At 37.6% G+C, this 23,575-nt stretch overlaps 1 protein-coding gene across 3 annotated transcripts in view; it reads left to right on the top strand.

Annotated features, from left to right (window-relative positions):
- The window catches only part of LOC127955953 (gastrula zinc finger protein XlCGF26.1), a 39,882-nt gene extending 17,986 nt beyond the window's left edge, over positions 1-21,896 (top strand). For 2 of the 3 annotated variants that reach the window (XM_052553648.1, XM_052553649.1), the window contains exon 3: positions 19,492-21,896. In XM_052553648.1, the coding sequence (XP_052409608.1) occupies positions 19,492-21,056 (1,565 nt within the window). In that variant the 3' untranslated portion in view covers positions 21,057-21,896. Of the gene's footprint in view, positions 1-9,472; positions 9,560-9,935; positions 10,079-19,491 lie in introns of those variants that run through there. The other variant, XM_052553650.1, reaches the window with a different exon arrangement.
- The last annotated feature ends 1,679 nt before the right edge of the window (positions 21,897-23,575 follow it).

Below are 23,575 nucleotides of genomic sequence, written 5' to 3'. Positions count from 1 at the left end.
GCTTAAATTAAAATAAATATTATAAATAAAATTACATGAACTAAATGAAATATTGAACATCCCACTGCATTATTGGATTCATCTTTAGTGAGATAATGTAAAAGTAAACATAAATTGTTTATTTGGTGTAAGAATTTATTTATTTTGATTAACACAATACATGAAGAAAAAAGCTAAAATATTGATGCTATGGATGAAAATTTATTTTTAAAAATCCACAGAGTAATAGAGATCTAAAAATGACAATTTCCACTTGAGTTTTGGATGTTTTGTTTTGTGATGTTAAATCTTTTGAATGGGTATTCCCTCGTGTCCCAAATATATGTCTCTGCAAGGCATTGTCCAATAAATTAAGGACCTTTCCCAGTTTGTTGATATTTTACCCAATTAGCCCTAACCCACTTGGGGCTAGATGGGATGGGGATAGGGTTGGGTCTTCATCATTTTCCTGTGGCATCATTTTCTAAAAAGGGTTTCATTAGCACTGGCTTATGATTGGATGCAGAGTCTTGAAGGTGTGGCAAGACTAGATCACTCATCGTTTTATGATGGTAGATTTAGAACTAACTACAAGAACTGTTTAGAAGAACCAAAACTTTTTTGTGTCATGAGTTCTTGAGCTCTTTGTTCAACGCCTAAAAGCAGGAGGAGGACCTTCATCACAAAAACAAACGTTGTTTTTACACCGTATGCAAAACGATTGATTGCCTTCTGATAATTCACACTTGATCGCAAGGTGGCACTGACTAACAATGCATTTTTCCTCATATGTATCTTTTATATGGCTTTAATGTCATCCGCTGCTCAAAATACAGCATTAAATTAAAACAAACAAAGTTTGGTTCTTCACAAGAAAAACAAACTATCTATAATGCTTACAAGAATGCATATTTAAATATAATCAGAGGTACAATTAGCATCAAGCTACATCACAAAATGTATGTGATTATTAAAGGGATAGTTAACCTAAACACGGAAATCTTGTCATCATTTACTAACCCTCATGTCATTCCTAACCTGTATGAGTTTATTATGAAAGAAAAAGAAGGTCCATTAACATAAGAACATAAAATATTATTTTGAAGAATGCTGGTAATCAAACACTTGATGGTCCCCATTGATTTCCATACTACTTCTTTCCCTACTATGGATGTAAATGGGGACCAACAACTGTTTGATTACCAGCATTCTTCAAAATAGTTTTCTTTTGTGTTCATAAGAAAGAAACATTCAGATTTGGAATGACATGAGGTTGTGTAAATGAGAACTAAATATTCATTTTTGGGTGAAATGCCCTTAAAGGGGTGGTTGATCGTGATTTTACTTTTTTTATGTTAGTTGTAAATGTTGCTGTTTGAGCATTAACAATATAAAATTTACGACGAACAATAAAAGTTACGACGCTGAAAGATCGTCTTTTAAAATTATGGCAATTTAATGCCCACACTCATGGCTCGTAGGTTCTACAACAATCTACTTCCTGGGCTGGTGACATCACCATGTGAATTAGGTATGGAATAATTGACCATTGACTGTTGAATTCACACCTTGGGTGTGCATTATTTTCTAAGAATTAAATGGACTGAAGTCACCCTGCTTTCTAACAATCCCCATATTCTGATTGGTTCACTGTATCTTCTCCACCAATAAGCTTGGGTTTGGTGGGCTTTCTGGCGAACTGTGGCTGCCGTCGCATCATCCAGGCGGATGCTGCACACTGGTGGTGGTTAAGGAGATCACCCTCACAAAGTAAAGCACTTTGAGTGCCTAGAAAAGAGCTATATAAATGTAAGGAATTATTGTTATTTATATTTGTTAAAGAAAGCATGTGCATTTTGGAATGTATAGTGGGAAGGGGAGCACATGTCCTGAGGTCAAATAAGTCAGATAACGTGAGTCTGGTGAGGCTCCCGGCTTGGCATGAGGACTTAAATGTCTTTTTCTTGTTTGCCCGATTACCAATTTATGCACAAGTGATCATGGCTACCATGGGCCATCTTTTGCTTGAGTTAAACGTTATCACTGTTCCTTGCATCCTTTTTGTTTGCAGGCCTGGAGAGCGTCCTGTAAATTACCCATTTCCTTTGCCTCTTACCTGGATTTGAGCGAAGCAGGTCAAAAGGGGACCATTAACCATTTGTGGCTGAAATGGTTTTAAAACAAAAAGGAATTCTCTATCCTCCTGATTGGCTTAAGTCTATCATCGTTTTATCCCCTGGGATGATAACACAGAGTGGGACAGGACCTGGTTGAGACAAGCTGGCATGTAGTGGGTCCCTAATTAAAGCTGCAGTCGGTAACTTTTGACACTCTAGCGGTTAATAAACAGAACTGCTTGCGTCTTGTGGAAAAACATCATAGCCGGAACTACTTCTCTCTGTTTATGTCTATGAAGAATCACAAGTTTATTACAGTGGTTCGACAGAGGTCCTACACAATGTTCACTAAAAGTACCATTTTCACTGCAATTTTTGCAAGCAGTGTTGGTACTTTGAACCAGAGAATATGAGCTTCATTGTCCCACACCGAAGTCTGAATAACACCTCTGAAACGAGGGACCTTTAGAACCCAGCTTGAAACACCAGGAATGGCTGCACAAGCCATGAACCGGTGGCAAGAGGTTCTAATTTTGCACATAGAAATTTGCCACATGGGGCAGGTGTGAGGAGATGAGAATTTCAATTTTGAATATTTTGGTGTGCTATCACAGCGGTAAAATATTCAGTAGGACCTAGTACATGCCCCCCTTGGAAAAGATCTCTATCGCTCAGATGTGATCGGAGGGGTGGAGAATGAACACAAGCTTTCTTCGTGGGAGTTCTTTTTTGAGTTTTTAACTTTTTTTCTTCTTCACCAGATGGCGGCAGGGGAAATCTCATATCTCCTTCCTCTGCAAGTTGAGCTTCTTTTCTGATTCTTCTTTGACTTCAGTGAGAGTCATGAAATGGCTCTCCGATCCGACTTATATAGAGGTCTGCTCCTCCCCCTCTAGTGAGCAAAAGCTCCATTGGTTTGTGCAGCTACACAAACATGAAAAAAATCAGGCTTAAATAACAAAGTAAACACAAGTTTCCCCACATAGCACTATATGCAACCGCAGAGCACGTTCAATAGGGAACCATGATTTCTGTTACAGCATTCATTTTACTAAGTTACCCACCATTTAAGGTTTACTCAGATGAGTTTTTTCTTAAAAAAAAAGAGTATATACTGTTTTTAAAATGTATTTTTGGTGTTTTGTCTTTATTATGATACTATAGTGGAGAGCAGACAGGAAGCAAAGTGGGAGGGAAAGAGGGGGTGGGATTGGGAAAAGACCTCGAGTCTGGATTCGAACTCAGGACTCCCATAATGCAAAAGCATTTTATCTCAACATGTAAATACTTTTTAACCACAAATGCTCATTTTGCACTAGCTATGCAATGCATTTCTACAACTTCATCGCTGGAAAGGTCCACAACTGTTTCCACCATTAGAAACAATCAGTCTATGTCTCATTCTTGCTTCATTACTGAACACAAAGGTTTTCCACCATACTGAGCAACAGCATTTTGGAGGTAGAGTAGAGTAAGTATCCTGTTTAGTGTGACTTCATGTACTATGACTATATAAAAAAAAAAAAAAAAATATATATATATATATATATATATATATATATATATATATATATATATATATATATATATATATTTATTTATTTAATTATTGCACACATTTCTTTGATTTTACGGTCAATAAAGGTTTGTTGCATACAGGCTAGTTCTTGAATGGATGCTGAAAGGAGAGAGATTAGGAAGACAAAACAAGAGGGTTCTTCCATCTAGTGTATTCAGTACCATTAGAAACCATAGTTATCAATTTTATTTATTTTTTTACTAAATATGCAGATTGTATCCTCTTCCTACGCTATGGTTCAATGACTCAAATGATTTGGGACTTGAATATAACATTAGTATAGTATAAAGGCTATTATGTCTATGTAAAGCCCCATAAAACATAACACAACATGATAGTGTTGGGGCTGATACCTATAATCAATAAAGGAAATAATGATTTTATTTTGAAAATAAATAATTTTTAAATTATGTTTTTGTCTAATGTATTTAAACACAAATTACAATTGATTTTTTCCACAAAAAAAAAAAATATATATATATTTTGTATTACAAGGATGGGTTTTTAAATAAGTAAAGTTCATCTTACAGTTTTGGGACTATAAGCATGCAATTTTTAAAGGGGACGCAAATAATACAGCTAAAATTGTACTTGTAAGCATTTATGTACACGGAGGAAAGCGTAGATATTCAACTGCAGCAAGTCCATGATCTGCCATGATCTGATCTGAGGAAAACCCAAAACAACAGTAGATCTACAATATCAGATTAATATCAGTTTACACATAGGCTTATCGTCATTTGTATTAAACAGAAATGAAGCATTTCATTCAGAGTTTTAAGTGAATAAAATAGACTTACTGGAGTTCACGACTACTGCAAACTTTGTTCTATGTTTTGTTCCTTTGACTTGTGTGAGTAGGTGAGGTGAAGCAGTGCAGGCAGTGGATCCAAGCACTGTGAGGCAAGGGAGAGTTTAAAATAACATGGTTGCATGGTTGGAAAATAACACCCTGGTCAAATCTTTCATAGCAACTAAAATAACAAGCAAATACAAATTATAAGAAGTTATATGGTTTGTGTGTGTGTTTTAAAACTTTTGTCTGTTGCACTTTTTTTATTTAATTTTTATTAACGGACCTTGATCACTCTGTATTGTGTGGAATAGTAAATTACCTTTCATATGGCTCTTTCGAAAAGTGCTGTTAAATTTTTTTTATTATTATTATTAATTGGCTTCTTGACCCCTGATTCCTAACTCCTGGTATGAATGGTTTCTACACTCAAACTTAACTGTTTGGCCTTTGGCTAGGATCTCCCATCTTAGATATGCTGTGTACACTCCTTTATTTTTGGTACATTATTTGTCAAACATGTACTGAACCATTTTATTACAAATAAAACTGAAGCCTTCTGATATATGATTTGTATGTCTGACTGACATATGCGTTTACCTTAAATGTATCACCTCTCATCTAAATTTACTGTAACGGGACTTTTATTTTGGTCTGTCTATGTGATGTCATAAGGCCCCACACTGCGCTCCTTGAAGTGATGGGAAGTTCGGATCCTTTTACCGGCTCAGACCTTTGAGTCACGTTCAGCAAAATGAACGAATGTTTTTTCGAGTCATTTGGTTCATTTTAGCAAAATGTAATTAAAATGTTACGTGTTACTTCCCCAGCACATCTAGTACTTATGCAAACGTTGATCACAATACAAACAATACAAAACTAAAATGCTATAAGATACAGAAAAGATTAATTCATTCTTTACCTGGGTCTTCAGTCTGTGATTAGCTCACCTCACCTCTTGTCTGACAAATCTTCAGGTTCAAATCATTCCTTAATCACGTGACAGACCCATACGCGAAACCAGAGCCCGTCTACGGAGAGCCTTCCCACTCCCTATTAAGTCCTGTTGTACCAAACTTTGGTTGCAGTTCCACCAGAGTTCCACTGGGGGTGATCGCCATGAGTGCAAAATGAATGGGAGTCTATGGGGCTAGACGGCTAAATTTGTCCCTTTCACCCGATTGCCGTTGAGAAATCTCAGATCTAATTGTAGGTTTTGCAAGTTCAACATTGGGTTATAGATCGAAAGTTGAATGAACGAGTACTTATGTCCTTTCGATTTCTTACAGGTCGAGTTGTTGTTGCCCATAACACGCTAGTATTCTGCTAATGAATGCTGATTGGTCAGTGAAGGATTGATTACGACCTGAGATGACGCTTGATGGCATCCGAATCAGAATCAGTGGGATCAGAATGTTAAGGCGGACTTTTTTGCCCAAGTTTTTCTTTTCAACGCAGCAACTTTTTTTTGGGTTGCGTGCACTTTTATCTGCCTATTGTTATGTATATACTGTGACATTTACATGGAAAATAAATTGAATTTGACTACTTGTTGTGTTATTCTTGTGTTAAGAAATAGGGCTTGGGCGTCGTGACGTCATTACTTGGCGTGGCCGCCACGTTGAATGCTTCCTTTACTGCCACTCGGACTACTGCGCAGTGTTTAGACATACTCACTCTCATCCGTGTGTCTTAATTTGATGAATTAAAAATCTATTTTAACCATTTTCAACCGTTGCTGTATTGTGGGGTGTAATAGCGCAAGACATAATCGCCATGGGGAAAATTAAATGTGAATGGATTAACTTTACACCGCTTTCCTGCTTGGAGGCGCGACCACGGAGACCATAACATCTGAATATTAATTTATATAGCTTAAGTCAACATTGAAAATAAGGGAAATTTCTCGAGTTACTCATCCAAAATACGGGAAATTTCAACATTCATCTTTTTGTTACTATCCCTCTGCTGACAAAAATTTGTACTATAAAACTGCTGCATTAACTAACGTTAAGCGATTTGTAACGCTAGGTCTAACGTGACTATAGTTACAGATTGGCGTGAAATCATGCTCTCACAACAACCACGCTATCTTAAAAAGCCCCAAATCACGCTAAGGTTGCTTTCAAGTAATCAAAACGATGCTTTGAAAACAGCTGTTTCGCTGGAAGGACAAGGAGTAGCAACAGGACAACAGAGAGACTTGACAGGTCTGATGGAGGGGCTAATGGGATTTTTACAGGAAAATATTAAAACGGGAAGACAGCGGGAAAACAGCTCAAATACGTGAGAACCCCGGAAAAACGGGAGGGTGGACAGCTACTAACTACACTTTTGAAACACATTGTTAAAAGTCCATGTGTGAATGGTTGTTAGCACTAACGGTTACTAAACTGGCAGCTAGGTAACGTTCGAGCGCAGCTTACCGGATTACTGTATACTGTTTTGCCGCTGTTCCGTTTCTATGATTTGCAGCTCCTGAACCCATCCATTTGTGAACTGTACATGAGACTTGACTTGTAGCTTCGGAACTATTCTGAAGTGTAGGCGCTCACAAAACAAACAAGGTAGCCGAAGATATCTGTAATGCAAACGTGCGGCAAAAAGTCTCCGTCTATTTGTTGGGAATTTCATATGGATCCAAACCGTTAACAGAGCCGATTTTGTCCACGTACCGGTCCTTGGCATCCCTATTTAGCGTATCCCTATAAATCCCACAACCTTTTCGCGATTTTGACATCTTTTTTTCTTTCTACCAACTCTGCTCTTCTCGTTCAACTGGCTGTATGTTTACATTCGCTAAGCTGGCATAATGGCCGCCACATCCCAGAATGCAACTTGGCGCCCAAGCCCTATACCGGATACATATGGTATAGTATTGCCACCTTAAAAAAAACACAAACAAATAGCTCAATGGTGCTAAATATAAAAAAAAAAATGAAAAAGGAAAAAAATGCCTCGCAGGTGTGCAATGATAAATTGTTCTAATAGTGGGCATGGGTTGTCCTATTTCTCATTTCCCAAGGACGAAAAAAGCTAACCCATGTGGACTGTGTTAATTGTCAATGCCTACCTGAATTTACGGTGGTTCTCATGGGAGGGAAAGTTGGCCAAATGCCAAGTTGGCTAATGTCCAAAATCGGCCAGGTTGCGTAGGCTACCACAGATCGTAACATACGTGTTGTTGGGAGGGGGACTCTTCCCTTACTCGACAGCCTATCAACGAGCGATACACCGGGATTGCCATAAAGCAGTATCTCTGGTCGTACGATGTGTATGACGTCATTGGCATTTTAAAAGACTTTTTAAAGCAAATAAGTGACTCTAAAAAATCTAACACTCAGCAATGTGTAATTTCTTTGCATCTCCTTTCGAATACAACATTCAAATTACTAGACAAAAAATTATATCCTGAGAAAATTGGATTTTGACAGGTATACCGCCATTGACCTCCATTCATTCTGCACTCGTCCTGTGAGCGCCCTCATATGGAATCAAGAGTGGAACTGCAACCAGTTCAGAAGCCAGAAGTGTAGTAAGAGTGAAACTTCTCACCATATTAGACATTTTCTGGCTAAACCATGCAGTCCGTGCTGGAAAGAGAATTGAGTAGTTCTCATGAGTATTTCGGGTCGAGTCGTTCCTTAATCACGTGACAGCCCCATATGCTATTTCTGACATTTCTGTCACTGTGTTTTTGTTGCTGTGTCTTCAGGATCTGTAGTGTGTTATTATTTTATAAATAAATAAAACCCTGTTATAAATAAAATATTGATGAATTTGTCTTTTTGACTGTCTATCAGTAAATAAACACTAGGCTATATAATAATATAATAATCCAAGCCTACAATACAAAGTATGTATAGCCTAGTGTGTTCATTCTTAATACAATTTTGAGTTTGCTGGTATAATAATTGCTTTTCCTAGGCAAACTTTACATTTTGGTCTAATATACAGTACAGACCAAAAGTTTGGACACAGCTTCTCATTCAAAGAGTTTTCTTTATTTTCATGACAATGAAAATTGTAGAGTCACATTGAAGGCATCAAGGGCTAGTATTTGACCAAGAAGGAGAGTGATGGGGTGCTGCGCCAGATGATCTGGCCTCCACAGTCACCGGACCTGAACCCAATCCAGATGGTTTAGGGGTGAGCTGGACCGCAGACAGAAGGCAAAAGGGCCAACAAGTGCTAAGCATCTCTCGGGGAACTCCTTCAAGACTGTTGGAAGACCATTTCAGGTGACTACCTCTTGAAGCTCATCAAGAGAATGCCAAGAGTGTGCAAAGCAGGAATCAAAGCAAAAGGTGGCTACTTTGAAGAACCTAGAATATGACATATTTTCAGTTGTTTCACACTTTTTTCTTATGTATATAATTCCATATATAATTCCACGTGTTAATAGTTTTCATGCCTTCAGTGTGAATCTACAATTTTCATAGTCATGAAAATAAAGAAAACTCTTTGAATGAGAAGGTGTGTCCAAACTTTTGGTCTGTACTGTATGTACAAAAAGATTGCTCAAAAAGGACATAATGACATACAGCAAGGTCATTTTTGAAGATTAGAATCCACTGTAAACAAACTAAAAAAAAAAAAAGCTAAAATCTTAAAGTGATTTTGCCGTCATGGAAAAAAAAGTAAAGCATAACCAATAATTATAATAAAAAATAATATCTATGCACCCATTTGTAAGGAAGGTTTTAAATGAACTAATTACTCCAGCCAATGTTGTCACGTCACGTGACAAAAGAACGAACAACCCGAAGACCCGAAAGATGAACTAATCAGTTCTCTTTCCGGTTCAGATTGCATTGGGCTTAGCGTATATGGGTCTGTCACGTGATTAAGGAACGAGTCAGAAACCCAATAGACCCGATCTATGAACTAATCAATTCTCTTTCCGGGCTCAGACTGACACGAATTACTACTAGCAGAGCAGAACCTATAGAAAATTGCGCATGCGCGACTGAACGAATCACTCCCCGAGACGACTCGTTCTTCGCGAGTCACATTAAAGATTCATTCAAAATGAACCACGACACAACACATCACTAGCTCCTTGCTCTTTTGTGATTCGGCTGTAGAAAGGTTTGTTACTTTCTAAGCAATTAAAGAGGTTTTTCTAAGCATTTCTGTTTGTTTTACAAGCGATTTAATATTTATTGGATGCAACATTGTAATATTTTGTCTGAGGAAAGCGTTCGTCTCCTTTTGCCTTAAATCAGTTTATTGTTAACACTTGAAGGTTGCAAGAAAAGCAAAAATATATATTTTATTTTAAATCGTTTATTTGTCAAACCTTATAACAGATTTCATTGTGTCTACAGTGGTGTTAAAGGCTGTTTTTGGAGAGCCAGCCCCTGCAGAGTTTAGTTATAACATTTGTGGAAGTAATTCAGATTTTAATTTATTTTATTTTATTAATGTTCTTATGTTAAAAATGATAGTGTGTCCAAACACACAGGGAAAAAAACCTACCGGTGAAGCAGCTGAGATCTACATGACATACAGTTATAAAGATGGAGTTTATTAAAGAGGAGAGTGAAGACTTAAGGATTGAAGAAGTGTTCAGTGTCAACAATGAAGAAGATACTGAGGAAAAAAAAGGTTAGATTTCATTCTCAAAGCTCAAATCAATAACTTGGTCTTTTGTATGTTTTCTTTCATAGTAACTAATAATACTTTTGAAGTATGTCATATGAGTGGCTTAATTAAACCCAATATCAATTTCTGAACTAGAATGCAAACCATTCATTTCCCTTACTTAAAGGGCTCATATGCAAGTTTTCCTTTTTCTTTCGAGTGTTACAAGCTGTTCGTGAACGATGAGCTTCGTAAAAATCAATAATGTAGAGTATATTGACAATAATGTGCTTTTTGAACCTTAAACTATGTAAACATTGCATTACACCATCACTGTTATCTGTAGCATGGTCATATGATGCCTTTAAATATAAAACATTATCTAACAAAATTATTTATTTTGTACAAATAAGACTGGCTGATTGGAAATGCACATTTATTATCTGCCAGTAGTTAACTTCAAATTAATTTGTTGTAATGAAATTGCAGCTCTGTACTGATAGCTAGTTTGAAATTGGCAGCTCTCATATTTATCCAATGAAATTATAATATTCTTTTGAAGTTTAATTGGCACATCACATTGAGCCATATTAAGCATGGTTTCTAGTTTACATCCCTAAATTTAAGACCTCTTGGGAATTTAATCTATACCATTAAAGGTATTTAAGACTTTTTAAGGATCCGCAGAAACCCTGTAGTAAGCACTATCTTTCTGTTGTGCTCCCTCTGTTCCTACACTTAAGTGCTAATGCTCATTCAGAGACTCGCTTGCCGTTAGAATGAGCCTTTATCCAAAAATGAATTTTATTATTTTTATTTTTTGCATATAAAGAAATTGTTAAATGGTTGTGCATTGGGGAAAACATGTTTAAAAAGTATTAAACAACACACACGTGTCTTGACACCTGACAGGAAAGCATAGATCACATTTTATCTTTATTATTTTTTTTGTATAGTATCTTTAATATGATGCAGTTTCGTGTGAAGAGCAGTTTAGGTTGTGCACTTTCTCTACAGAAGTTCACTCCGTCTTTTAAAATGCATTATTCTCTTCTGTAAAGTGACGTGATTGTTGGATGTTTTTTCCATGTGCCAAGTGGACACCATTATTCAATAGCCAAATTGATCATAATTTCTGTCAGTTGTATTGATTAGTTAATGCAGTCCGAACATTAGCAATTCATTTTGCTAAGTTGGTGAAGCTATATGGCTAGTATAGCAAAACCATGGTTAATGTGGTTACTTTAGTTTAACTATCTTGATTTTTTTTTATTGTTTTGTAGTAAAACCATGTTTAATTTATGTCATTAAAACATGAACACGAGTAATCTTACCTGGTGCTGATATTGAAGTAGTCAGTCTTAACAGTTTACAGGTTCTGGCTCTTGATTTTATTATTGTTATTTTTTATTTTTTATTTGCCGGGAGGCAAACATATCAAACATGCATCTACGGTAGTTCCCGTTGGCCAAAACACACAAGGAAACCCATTGTCAAAAAAATATTGTTGGCAATCAAAGACATTCACATTCGGGCTGGTTTGGGTTTGCCGAAAAACAGTAAGTAATTTGCTCTTGAATTATTACAGAGGTTGTGTGAGAAAAACAGATTCAGACAGGATTTAAATTCGCCAAGTACGTCTGTGAAACACAAATTTCTTGAACAACCCCCTGTAAAACTAGTTCTGTCCAAATAGGACTTTATAGAATTTGTATGGATGTCAGGGCTCTATGAATACATTTCAGTAAATTTACCAGTATTATCATGCAATACAGTTTTGCGTGTGTTGAATGACTCCATATCCACTGAAAAAAATGCAAGTGATCACGCTGGCGTCTCTGTCTTGAAGCGTCTTAATAAAAACTATTGGATATAGTGCACATTTATCGGGGTCTAACGTTAAAATATTGTTATATGCTTGAACTGTTTTATATCTATAGATTTTATTTTAGGCAGGTTGTGATGATTTGAGAATGCTAATTGATCAAACTTAGGCTCACTGTATTAAACAAACTTATATTTAACAAACAAAAAATGCTCCAAACGTTTTTCTAAATTAATAAAAAAAAACAAAAAAACGAAACAAAATATAATCTCTTTGCTATTACATAAAAAACTGAACTATTTTAATAGCTGAAATGGTAGTATAAACTGTTTAGGTACCATTTAACTGTTCAGATCAGACACTAGAGCATCCCTTCATTCAGACACAGTGGAAGATCTGATAATTTTGCTGCTAGAGAAAGTGTGGCCAGCTGGTTTAGGCAAGGCGAAAGATCAAGAAGGCCAAACTACAGGAGCTGGCCATACGAGGGGCATGTGACTGCAGTGGAGGATAGTCCATAAGACATTGAGCCATGAGATGTTAAATTTGAAGCCCTTAAAACGCTTAATTTTAGATTTTCTTTTTATGTAATTTATCTTGAGATGTTTTAAGTTTATTTTGAGCTCAGTGAAACACTTTAAGCACCAAAACTTTTTCAGTAAGTTATCTTTCTTGCAGAATTTTGCTTCAAATAAGAACTTTGTTGACCAGATTGTTAGTTAATCATTTAGGCTACAAGTCATTATTTCCTGTATGGACAGCGATGGGGAGCACCTAACTTTTGTAAATGCAACAAGTTAGTCTAGAGCCCTGATAATTTTTTTCACAAACATGCAGAACATTCATGTTTAAATGGTCTATTTGCAGTTTAATATTCATAGACAGTCTATATATACATGTGTGTGTACAGGTGCTGGTCATATAATTAGAATATCATAAAAAAGTGGTTTATTTCACTAATTCCATTCAAAAAGTGAAATTTGTATATTCATTCATTACACACAGACTGATATATTTCAAATGTTTATTTCTTTTAATTTTGATGTTTATAACTGACGACTAAGGAAAATCCCAAATTCAGTATCTCAGAAAATTTGAATATTGTGAAAAGGTTCAATATTGAATACACCTGGTGCCACACTCTAATCAGCTAATTAACTCAAAACACCTGCAAATCCTTTAAATGGTCTCTCAGTCTAGTTCTGTAGGCTACACAATCATGGGGAAAACTGTTGTCCAAAAGACGAACATTGATACCTTGCACAAGGAGGGCAAGGCACAAAAGGTCATTGCAAAAGAGGTTGGCTGTTCACAGAGCTCTGTGTCCAAGCACATTAATAGAGAGGCGAAGGGAAGGAAAGGATGAGGTAGAAAAAGTGTACAAGCAATAGCGATAACCACACCCTGGAGAGGATTGTGAAACAAAACCCATTCAAAAATGTGGGGGAGATTCACAAAGAGTGGACTGCAGCTGGAGTCAGTGCTTCAATAACCACTACACACAGACGTATGCAAGACATGGGTTTCAGCTATCGCATTATTTCTGTCAAGACACTCTTGAACAACAGACGGTGTCAGAAATGTCTAAAGACAAAAAGGACTGGACTGCTGCTGAGTGGTCCAAATTTATGTTCTCTGATTAAAAGTAAATTTTGCATTTCCTTTGGAAGTCGGTCCCAGAGTCTGGAGGAAGAGAGAAGAGGCACATAATCCACGTTGCTTGATGTCCAGTGTAAAGTTGACAGTGATGATTTGGGATTTTCCTTAGTTGTCAGTTTTAATCATCAAAATTAAAACAAATAAACATTTGAAATATATCAGTCTGTGAAATACACACAATCTGTGTGTAATGAATGAATATGATATACAAGTTTCACTTTTTTTAATGGAATTAGTGAAATCAACTTTTTGATGATATTTTAATTATATGACCAGCACCTGTATGTGTGCATGTGTATATATATATATATATATATATATATATATAAAAAACAGAAATATAGACCCATTTCCCTGGAGGTGAGGGGTTGGCCTTCTAAAGCTCTTGGTGTCTTCTTGGAGATGTAATGCAATACGGAGGGCTTGTTCGGACAGTTTGGTCATAGACACAGTGATATTTTGTTCTCGAAGCTGAAATATACACAAAATGGTAAATATTAAGTAATTTATTATTATTTATTTATATCCAATGTTTCGTCAAACCACTGTTGTATTAAACAGAAAAGAAGTGTAGATAAAACAACATTGGGACATCTCTCAAAAAATATATATTTCTGAATCGTTTTAGATAAGCAAGAAAAGGGGACACATGAATTCTACAGCTACTGTGCGAACAATAATCAATTATAATAATATTACTTCGCAAATGGATCTTGCTGAGGTACTTTAAATAGCATTGAACATGTATCCCAAGAAAAGAACTTGGAACATAAATGACATTTCACTTCCTCCTTATCTATGACTTCGGTTAAATTAAGCCAAGTGTTTCACTGCATCGCACATTCAGCCATCCTAGCAAACAACCAACTGACCAAATGAGGAATGAAGCAAGAAAGGGTGTAAGGACAGCCTGCATGATAGAAGGACAATCTGCGATGTGCGATAACATTGATATATTGAGATGACGATATGACTTGCCATACATAAACAAACACTAAGGTGTGCATATAAGCTCCGTGGTTGTTTTTAAATTCAGAATAGAACTAGAATTTCATATTTTATTTATAACGTATAAAGTTTACAATAGAAAAGTCACTATACAAACTCTATATATGACATCACAATACTGACCAACATTTGCAAAAGGATGAAGAACTCGGGCATCAGTCCTTCCTCCTCCTCTCTCTCTCTGCTGTTATTTCCTGCCTGCAGGTAACATTAGCTGGTCGAGAGCAGCGGCCGGTTTGTCTCAGCCAGCAGCTGAGTTTACAGAGTTGTGCCAAATGTACAAGATTTCAACAGAATAAGACAGTGTGAGTAACAAAGGAGTTTGTGTAATGACCTTTAAATCTTCAAGGATTCTGGAAGTCACTCAGGTCCGACAGGAATCGAAGCAGTTTTGGTGGAATGTTGTATTGTTTTGTGCCCTTTTTTCTGCTTCAAACCCACATTCTGCAGGCTTCTGTGGCAACACAAAAGATGTATCATGTCACTTTGACATGGCATTGCAAAACTAAGTATACTATAAAATTGGCAAAGAACCTTGTCAAAACATAGGCCTACCTCTGGATAAATTCCAGAGTCCGGGTTGCTCCCTTGGGGAACATGATGTTCAGCACGTATAAGACTGATAAGGCTGAACACATAGCTGACAGCAACCAGAGAACAGCTGATGATTTACTGTGACTTCATCCACTGTTATTTTGTTTCCTTCATCTGCAAAAAAAAATTTAATCAATGAAACAAATAAACAGCACTTTCAAATATTTAAGAGCTGACATGAATATCCTTACCCACAACTATGATGCACTGGTTGCTTGGCAGTTCTGCTAAGGCATCCTAAAAGAGAGGTGAAGACACGGACATATCTGAATCACAAAATGTTGTTTTTCTGTGGAATTTCCCTGCAATGCTCAGGACTCTGTATTGACAGTGGTAACATTGTTATCAATGTGTCACTACATTCCCTACCCACTAAACCAAATTCCAATAAAATGATCCGTTTTCTTATGCTGTGTGCTTGCTTCCTAATTTAGCAGCAGCACCTTTGGCTCCTCCTCAAAGTACTCCATCAGGAGGAGTTTTATTGGATCTGTAGTATCTCCTCTGTTTTCCATATATCGTTCTGCAAAATAATCAACAAATATGTATTCTTGAGTCTTAGACCTTTCCAACAATATATAGTTTGCCATGATTAGATTAGGATTTAGCAGTAAAATATTGAAGTAAACTTACAGTTAAACGGTTAAAAGACACACACAGAAAAGACAGACCAGCCTACAGCAAGCAACAGTTAATTTAACCTTACTAACGAACGTGAATGATGGATTAAGTTAGCGTTTTTCGCTCACTCAAAATGGCCCATAATTACATTAAAAAAGAGCCTTCATTTAACGTTCAGCCCCCGAAAACACGTTGACGTTACTGTCTTAACCACGACCAAACATTTAACAGTTAACGTTTGCAGCTTACAATACCAAGAAAACACTAATGTTAACTTCTATGACATTTCAAAATTACCTTTTACACACAAAGTGGAGCCAAAGATGAAGATTTTGCACGTTCACAGCCGGTTTGTTAACACCATAGACATCTAAATACCTAGACGCCTCATTAGCCGCTTTTAGCAGTTGCCGCGATACGTCAACGCATCCGCCATGTTAGTGAGGGCAAGACTGCCTTAAGAACAAATGAAAGTATACGGGGGAGCTGCGTTTTTCTGAATAAAAACACGTTAACGTTTACATTAATCAACCGATTTCAGAGGTTTGTGATCTACGTGGAGGTAAAAAAAAACTTTGCCTCCAGTTATTAAGTTAGGTTTGGAAAATTAGAAATTTTCGTAAGGAATTGTGAAAGCTCACATTTGTCTCACTTGTTGATTTCGTAGATTTTTTCGGTATACAATTCTAATGTGAATTTAGTATAACTGTGAAATATGCATGTAATGTAATTTGAATGTACATTAAATGAAATGTAGTTGTTTTATTGCTTTCTCTGTGTTCAATCCCAACATTTTTCTTTCTTTTTTTTCTCTCTTTCTTGTGTCTCAGGTCAGGACACCGCTAATACATCTTTAAACGCTAATAATTTACTATCGTTGAGAAAATTGAATAAAACAAGTAAATACATATCAAAAAGTGACACACTTGTAGTCTGCTTTTCATTTTGATAGCGCTATAGCCTACAGATGAACTCCACAACAAATAATAACACATGTACAGTAACTGATGATGCTTTATGGATCCAGTGAAATATGCACTGATACAGTGCACAGTAGAAATATAGTAAAAGTGATATGTTATATTAAAAAGTTTATGTAGTATAACTTAAAGTAAAGTGAATAATATGAAAAGCGAGTAAAAGTTTCCTTTAGGACGTCTAACACCCCCCGGTGCTGGCGTTCATAAAGAAGCTCGAAGGGGGAAAACCCCATGGAGGCTTGGGGGACCTCGCGCACAGCAAATAAGAGGGGTTCTAGCCATCGGTCCCAATTTTTCGCGTCTTCTTGTACAAACTTACGAATCATGGTTTTCAATGTGCGATTAAACCGTTCGACCAGTCAGTCCGTTTCTGGGTGATAGATGCTGGTACTTACCACTTTAATGCCCAACAATTCGTACAATTCGCTTAAAACGCTGGCCAGTTGGTTCCCAAAATTAGTGGATTCCCCAAAATTAGCAGATGCCGGAGGCGCAGACTAACGGCCAACTTTTGGCCCCTAAATTGGATGGCTATGGCCTTTATGGGGTATTCCACTATATCCCCGTGCACACAGCTCACCTTAACCATGCAATGAATGGTTAATGCAAGTATGCAATGCCCCAGCTTGTATCAGGCTTTGATGGATGAAGGTCTGAACCACCAAGGCCTGATAGGAACCCCCCCCCCCCTTAATACTTACAGGTATTTGGTACAACCCGGCTTGATCAGGGGCAGCCTGTGGGTCGTCCCGGATCTGGACCAACATCCCCACCTCCATGACCAGGCACCGATCCACGAGATGGCCCAGATCCCCGCAACGCCAGCAGGCCGCTCTAGTGGCAGGAAGTGGGTTAGGTGATTGGCGTGTGGAAGCAGCAGGAGGATTCTTGAACCCCTTTTGGCTCTGCGATCCCCTTCCCCGGGTCGGGCCTCGTGCCCCAGCTGCTGGCTCCGTCCCGACCTCCAGCTGGGGGCGGCCCTCGGTGGCCCAGCCCAACAGGAGCTAGGGAGAGGGATGGGTTTCGGGGCAGGGGAAGAGGGAGAGACAGGGAAAAAGAGAGAGAGAGAGATAGATGGCAGGGGCTCGCCGACCCCGGAGCTTGCCGCCAGCTGATCCTCTGCCAGTTGGATGGCCAGATCCAGCGATGGCATCGCTCGGCATCGCTTCCTTCAGCCAACAGCCATTTGCGGCAAGAGTCCCGGAGCTGCTGTGCCAAGACAAAGGGTCAGCCTGTTTCAGTCAGTTCCAGCGACCGGAAGCGCTGACGGTGTTGTTCGGGGCTGAGGCCGACCTTCTGGAGAATGGCTCTTTTTAAACCGGCATACACCAGGAGGTTCGGGACGGGCAGTTTTTGGGCAGCCTTCTGGGCCTACCCCGACAGCAATGGGATGACGTGGACCGGCCAGCTGTCTGTCGGCCACCCACATGCCTCAACTGTCTTTTTGAACAGATGGAGGAATGCCTCTGGGTAATCTGTTGGCCCAAACTTCATGAGAGGCACTTAAAAATATTTCTCTACTTCACACTACTGTAGTCTTCATCTCTGGGGTAACTCCCACGAGTCTCCAGCTCTCTCTGATCTTGCCTGTCCCCACGATCTCTGATCTTGCCTGTCCCCACGCCAATCACTTCAACGAGAGCCAGGTGTTAATCGTTTTTCACTTGCCCCATTTACCACTGCTATATATATATATATATATATATATATATTTATATATATATATATTTATATATATATATACAGTGCAGACCATAAGTTTGGACACACCTTCTCATTCAAAGATTTTTCTTTATTTTCATGACTATGAAAATTGTAGATTCACACTGAAGGCATCAAAACTATGAATTAACACATGTGGAATTATATACATAACAAAAAAGTGTGAAACAACTGAAAATATGTCATATTGTAGGTTCTTCAAAGTAGCCACCTTTTGCTTTGATTACTGCTTTGCACGCTCTTGGCATTCTCTTGATGAGCTTCAACACGGTGACGAAACTCTCTCAAAACCAACCCACCTTCTTGAGTCTGGAAACTCAAACTAAACACGAACTTGACTGAAACCGGCATCATGCTACAGGCCTCTGATGAGTTTGTGTTGCTATGAACAACGGTTCTTCTTATTTTGGAGCTGGTGCATAGAATTTGAAGTTTAATGTTGTGGTGAGGTTGAATTGTAAATGGATCTTGTTGGATTGTGATACTGGGCTGAATTAACAAAACTGACAATGTCAGGGAATAGGTGTTTCTGCAGTCTGCCACTTTGGGAAAATAAAATGTTTCTCTGAGAACATTTCTTGGATTTTGTGTCCTTTGCCTGTTACATGCCTGATTAAACTGCATTCTTTTTTGTTGATTTTTTTTTTCTGAGATGTTATTTTAGAGATCTTTAAACTTTCAACCTTTGTAGCACCAGCGCTATGCAAAAAATGTACAGCCCTGGTCTATGTTATCAAAAGATCTAATATCACTAAAAAAAGAGATTTAACTGTAACAAGCACAGTTTCTATGTTACAATGGGTTTAAAAAATATAGTTTCTCGTACTAAAAAGTTAAATTTAAATCTTGTTTTAGTTTGATAATTGACAAGCAGCCTTTTGGGCTGCAGGTATTTCATTAATTCCTAAAATTAACAATACTGAAAAGTTCTGAGATTTCAGTTTCTTTGAAATGTTGATTTTGATGCTTTATGGTGGTTTTGATGCTTTAGCGCTTATTTGTATTTGTCTTTTTTTTCTTCACTTTAGACTTGATGGCTTTGAAAGAGGAGAGACCAGAATCAAATGAAAAAGAAGAGAAAGACCATTGTGAAAAACAACATGATTCCATAAATGGAGAAAAATCTTTTAGTTGCACACATACATCTTCACAAAAAAAAGTTCAAATGAATAGAAGTAATTTCACCTGCTTCCAGTGTGGAAAAAGTTTCACTCGAAAAGGAAACCTTAAAGCCCACATGAAAATTCACGCCAGTGAGAAGCCATACACATGCTCCCAGTGCGGAAACAGTTTTACATGTAAAGGAACCCTTAATAACCACATGAGAACTCACACTGGAGAGAGACCTTACACCTGCAAACAGTGTGGGAACAGCTTCTCGCGAAAAGGAAGTCTTAATATCCACATGAGACTTCACACTGGAGAAAAACCTTATACATGCCCTCAGTGTGGAAACAGTTTTACATGTAAAGGATCCCTTAAAACCCACATGAGAATTCACACTGGAGAGAAGCCTTACAACTGCAAACTGTGTGGGCACACTTTTTCACGAAAAGAAAGTCTTAAGACTCACATGAGAATTCACACCAAAGAAAAACCTTATACATGCCCTCAGTGTGGAAAGAGTTTCACACGTAAAGGAACCCTTAATGGCCACATAAGATGTCACACAGGACCTCACTTCTCACAAACGGAAGGTCTTAAGACTCCCATCAAAAATCACACTGGAGAGAAACCAAGGAGTTCAACAAACAGGAAACGCCTTAAGAATCATGTAGAAACTGACATTAGAAAGAAGCCTTTTATCTGCCATCACTGTGGAAAGAGTTTCACACTTAATGGAAACCTCAAGGTTCACATGAGGATTCACACTGGAGAGAAGCCTTACACGTGTGATCAGTGTGGAAAGAGTTTCAGACATAACGTAACGCTTAATTACCACATGAGGATTCACTCGAGAGAGAACAGTTTTCAGTGTCGTCAGTGTAGAAAGAGTTTCACAGACAGTAAAGAACTAAAGACTCATGTAATTGCTCACCATAAAAACCCTGGAGCAGATACTTTCATTTGCAGTTACTGTGGAAAGCCTTGCATAAACACAGCAAACCTTGAGATTCACATCCGAGTTCACACTGGAGAGAAGCCTTTTAAATGCATCCAGTGTGGAAAGTGTTTCTCGCTTAAAGGAAACCTTCACACTCACATGAGGGTTCACACTGGAGAGAAACCATTCAAGTGTCTTCAGTGTGAGAAGAGTTTCAGATATCAAAGAGGCTTGAAATGTCATTTGAAAACTCACTCTAGAAAGAAATTGCAGAGTTCTGAGAGTGACAAGAAGTTTCGAAAAAGAAGCGATTTAAAAAATCACCTGCACATTCGCTCTAGAGGAAAGGGATTTAATTCTGCTCAGTGCAACAAAAAAATTCTATTGCCGTCACACTTACTGATGCATCTGAAAAGTCATGCCTATATGAGACCCTATTGGTGTTCTACATGTGGAAAGAGTTTTAAATGGCTCAGCAATTTAAAATGGCACGAGAAAATATGTATTAAGCTATATTTCAAATGTTTCAAACGTCACTCATTCATATGATTGAGTTTAAAACATCCAAAATTTTAATTCTTAGTTTAATTAAGTTTATTAACAATTAACATTGTAAAATATCATTCAAAGTTGTAGATTGCTGTGAAATGCCACAGTGTAATGAAAATGATCAATCATAAATGAAAAGACATAAATGGAATGAAATAATACAAATTGTATTATCTGGTTCAATTTGTGTTTTAAACGTTTTCGTTTAACCTGAATTTGGCTACTGTTGGGGTCCCTGTGATGACATCTTGAAGCTGGTCCAAGTCGTGGGTTATCTTACAGCTAAACTCACACAATCTTATGTTGCAGCCTGATGCTAAAGTGATTTAAACCAAAAACTAGAAATACAAAGAAGGTTAACACATTGGCTTGTCCAGCCTGAAAGATAAGCTTTTTAAATTATATTCGAGCATAAGAAACAACATTCATGAGGCAGTTCATTTCCGATTTTGTTGCTGATTTGAAATATGCAAATTCATTGCAATTAATTGCAAATTCAGCGAAGAGTTTTTGAGATTTCAGGATTTTCTCATTCTTTTAGATAGGACTTGGTCTTGTTTGGGCTGCCCAGAGGCGTTGCAAAAATGGCCACAGGGTTAACAGACTTTCCTTGAAAGGGACTTTGTTTAAACAGCACCCCCCATAAAGCATTAAGGGACATGACCACAAACTCATTGTTAACTATTGTAAATAATTAATTCACAAAATTTACCATATGCATTCCATAATTTTTAATCACATTTGTCATTATAATTTTTACTAAAATAAAAATATATTGTCATTATCATTTTTACTAAAATAAAAATATCTTATCAAACGAGTCACTGCTCCGAATGTGTGTTTACAGTGTTGGTGTGTGTGTGTGCACTTTGGATGGGTTAAATGCAGAGCACGAACTTTTTACTTTACCATTCCATAGCACAAAGTCACGTGACTTTTTTGATGCACTTCTCCCGTTATTCGCATTAACCATTTTTTGCACAAGTCAAAAATCACCTCAAGTGAGCATAAACTTTGGCAAAAGCTGTTTAATAATTTACTTGAGAGCAGATGTGACGGGCAGAGATGAAAATTAAAACATTTTCCTTTATCTTGTAGAGCTAGATAAGGGAACCACATCAGAGGCATTGTGTCAAGCTCTTTAAGTACACCCTTTTGACAGTAGGTTTGGATGAATGAATATTTAAAATCTCACCTGATCAGCATTGCCACAGATGGGGCATCAGTCATGACAGAAAGAGAGAGTGGACTGATTGCAAAGTTGAGAAAAGACTTCCCTTCATTGAAGAGTACTCATTGTCTTGCACACAAACTAGACGATGCATGCAAGTCTGTAACTGGATGTAACCACTTTGTATATATTTTACCACCAATCTCCAAAAAATGCCAGACTGCTCCATGGTGCTACCACTCATGTTATAATCCCACTGCTGAAGATTGGTAAAAAAAATTTATTGGATTATTGAGGAAACTCAGCAGCAAAGTTCTTGTTAATGACCTTGCACTGATGAAAGATTTGCTGTGTCAGTTCCAAAACATTTTCCTGAAACTGCAGAATCAAAACACAATCTCTCAATGATGCCAGTCGGTGGACTCATTTGACTATGGAGGTCCTGGAGGCCAGGAAAGGTGTTATTTCCTTACTGGTTAGTTTGAGACAAAAAAAGCTTTAAAATGTCTTAAATTTGCTGTTGTAGGTCTTAAATATTTTTAAACAGGTCTTAGTTTCCGATGTCCATGTAGCGCTACCTCTAATGCTCATTTCTAAGTTTCTCTCTCTTTTTTTTTCAATGGTGTTGTAGTTCTTTCTGCCACTAGTCCAAATATAATTTGCTCTATTACAACTACAAATTTGTACAAAGTTTCTCTTGGAGTGCACCACAGACGTAAAACGGATTTACATTTTTAGCTATGGGGTTAGTTTAGTGTTTAGTCAAGTTTAGTGATACTTGCTTGAAAAAACTGAATTTAAGGGCTTGGTTAAGGCCAGCCAACAACATATTTGAAGTCTACTGCTTAGTATGCAAGAAATTAAACTGGGAACATTGGGTGTATGGGTGAGGGAGTCTCATGCAAAAAGTGAAAAATTATTTGTAGTAATAGTAATGAAGTATTAGGACAATTGTATAACAATTGTATAACAATGTTCAATTGTATTGAACATTATATAGGCTTTTATACATGGTTCATTGGGCATGGTAAAAAGTTTAGACATTGAATATATACACAATTAATAGAAAAAGGAAGGGGGTCATGGTTGGTAAACCATGATCTCTGGGTTTTGCACTTTGTGGTGAAGTCTGTGTGTTTCGCGTCTGTACTGATTAGTTTGTGGGCGTCTCCGTTAATTGTCATCAGCAGCAGCTGCCACTCATTACACACTGCCTATATATTGGCTTGTCTCACGTCTTGTGTTTGTGAGAACGTTGTTCAATGTCAGTAACTCTGTCTATTGCTTCTGTGTCGTTTGCGTTGGATGTCTGTGTTTTTCCCCGGAACCTCATCCACTCTCCGCACTA

This window comes from Carassius gibelio, chromosome B4 (assembly GCF_023724105.1).
Source record: "Carassius gibelio isolate Cgi1373 ecotype wild population from Czech Republic chromosome B4, carGib1.2-hapl.c, whole genome shotgun sequence".
In the NCBI taxonomy this organism is placed as follows: domain Eukaryota; kingdom Metazoa; phylum Chordata; class Actinopteri; order Cypriniformes; family Cyprinidae; genus Carassius; species Carassius gibelio.
This window is presented reverse-complemented; position numbering and strand designations above follow the sequence as displayed.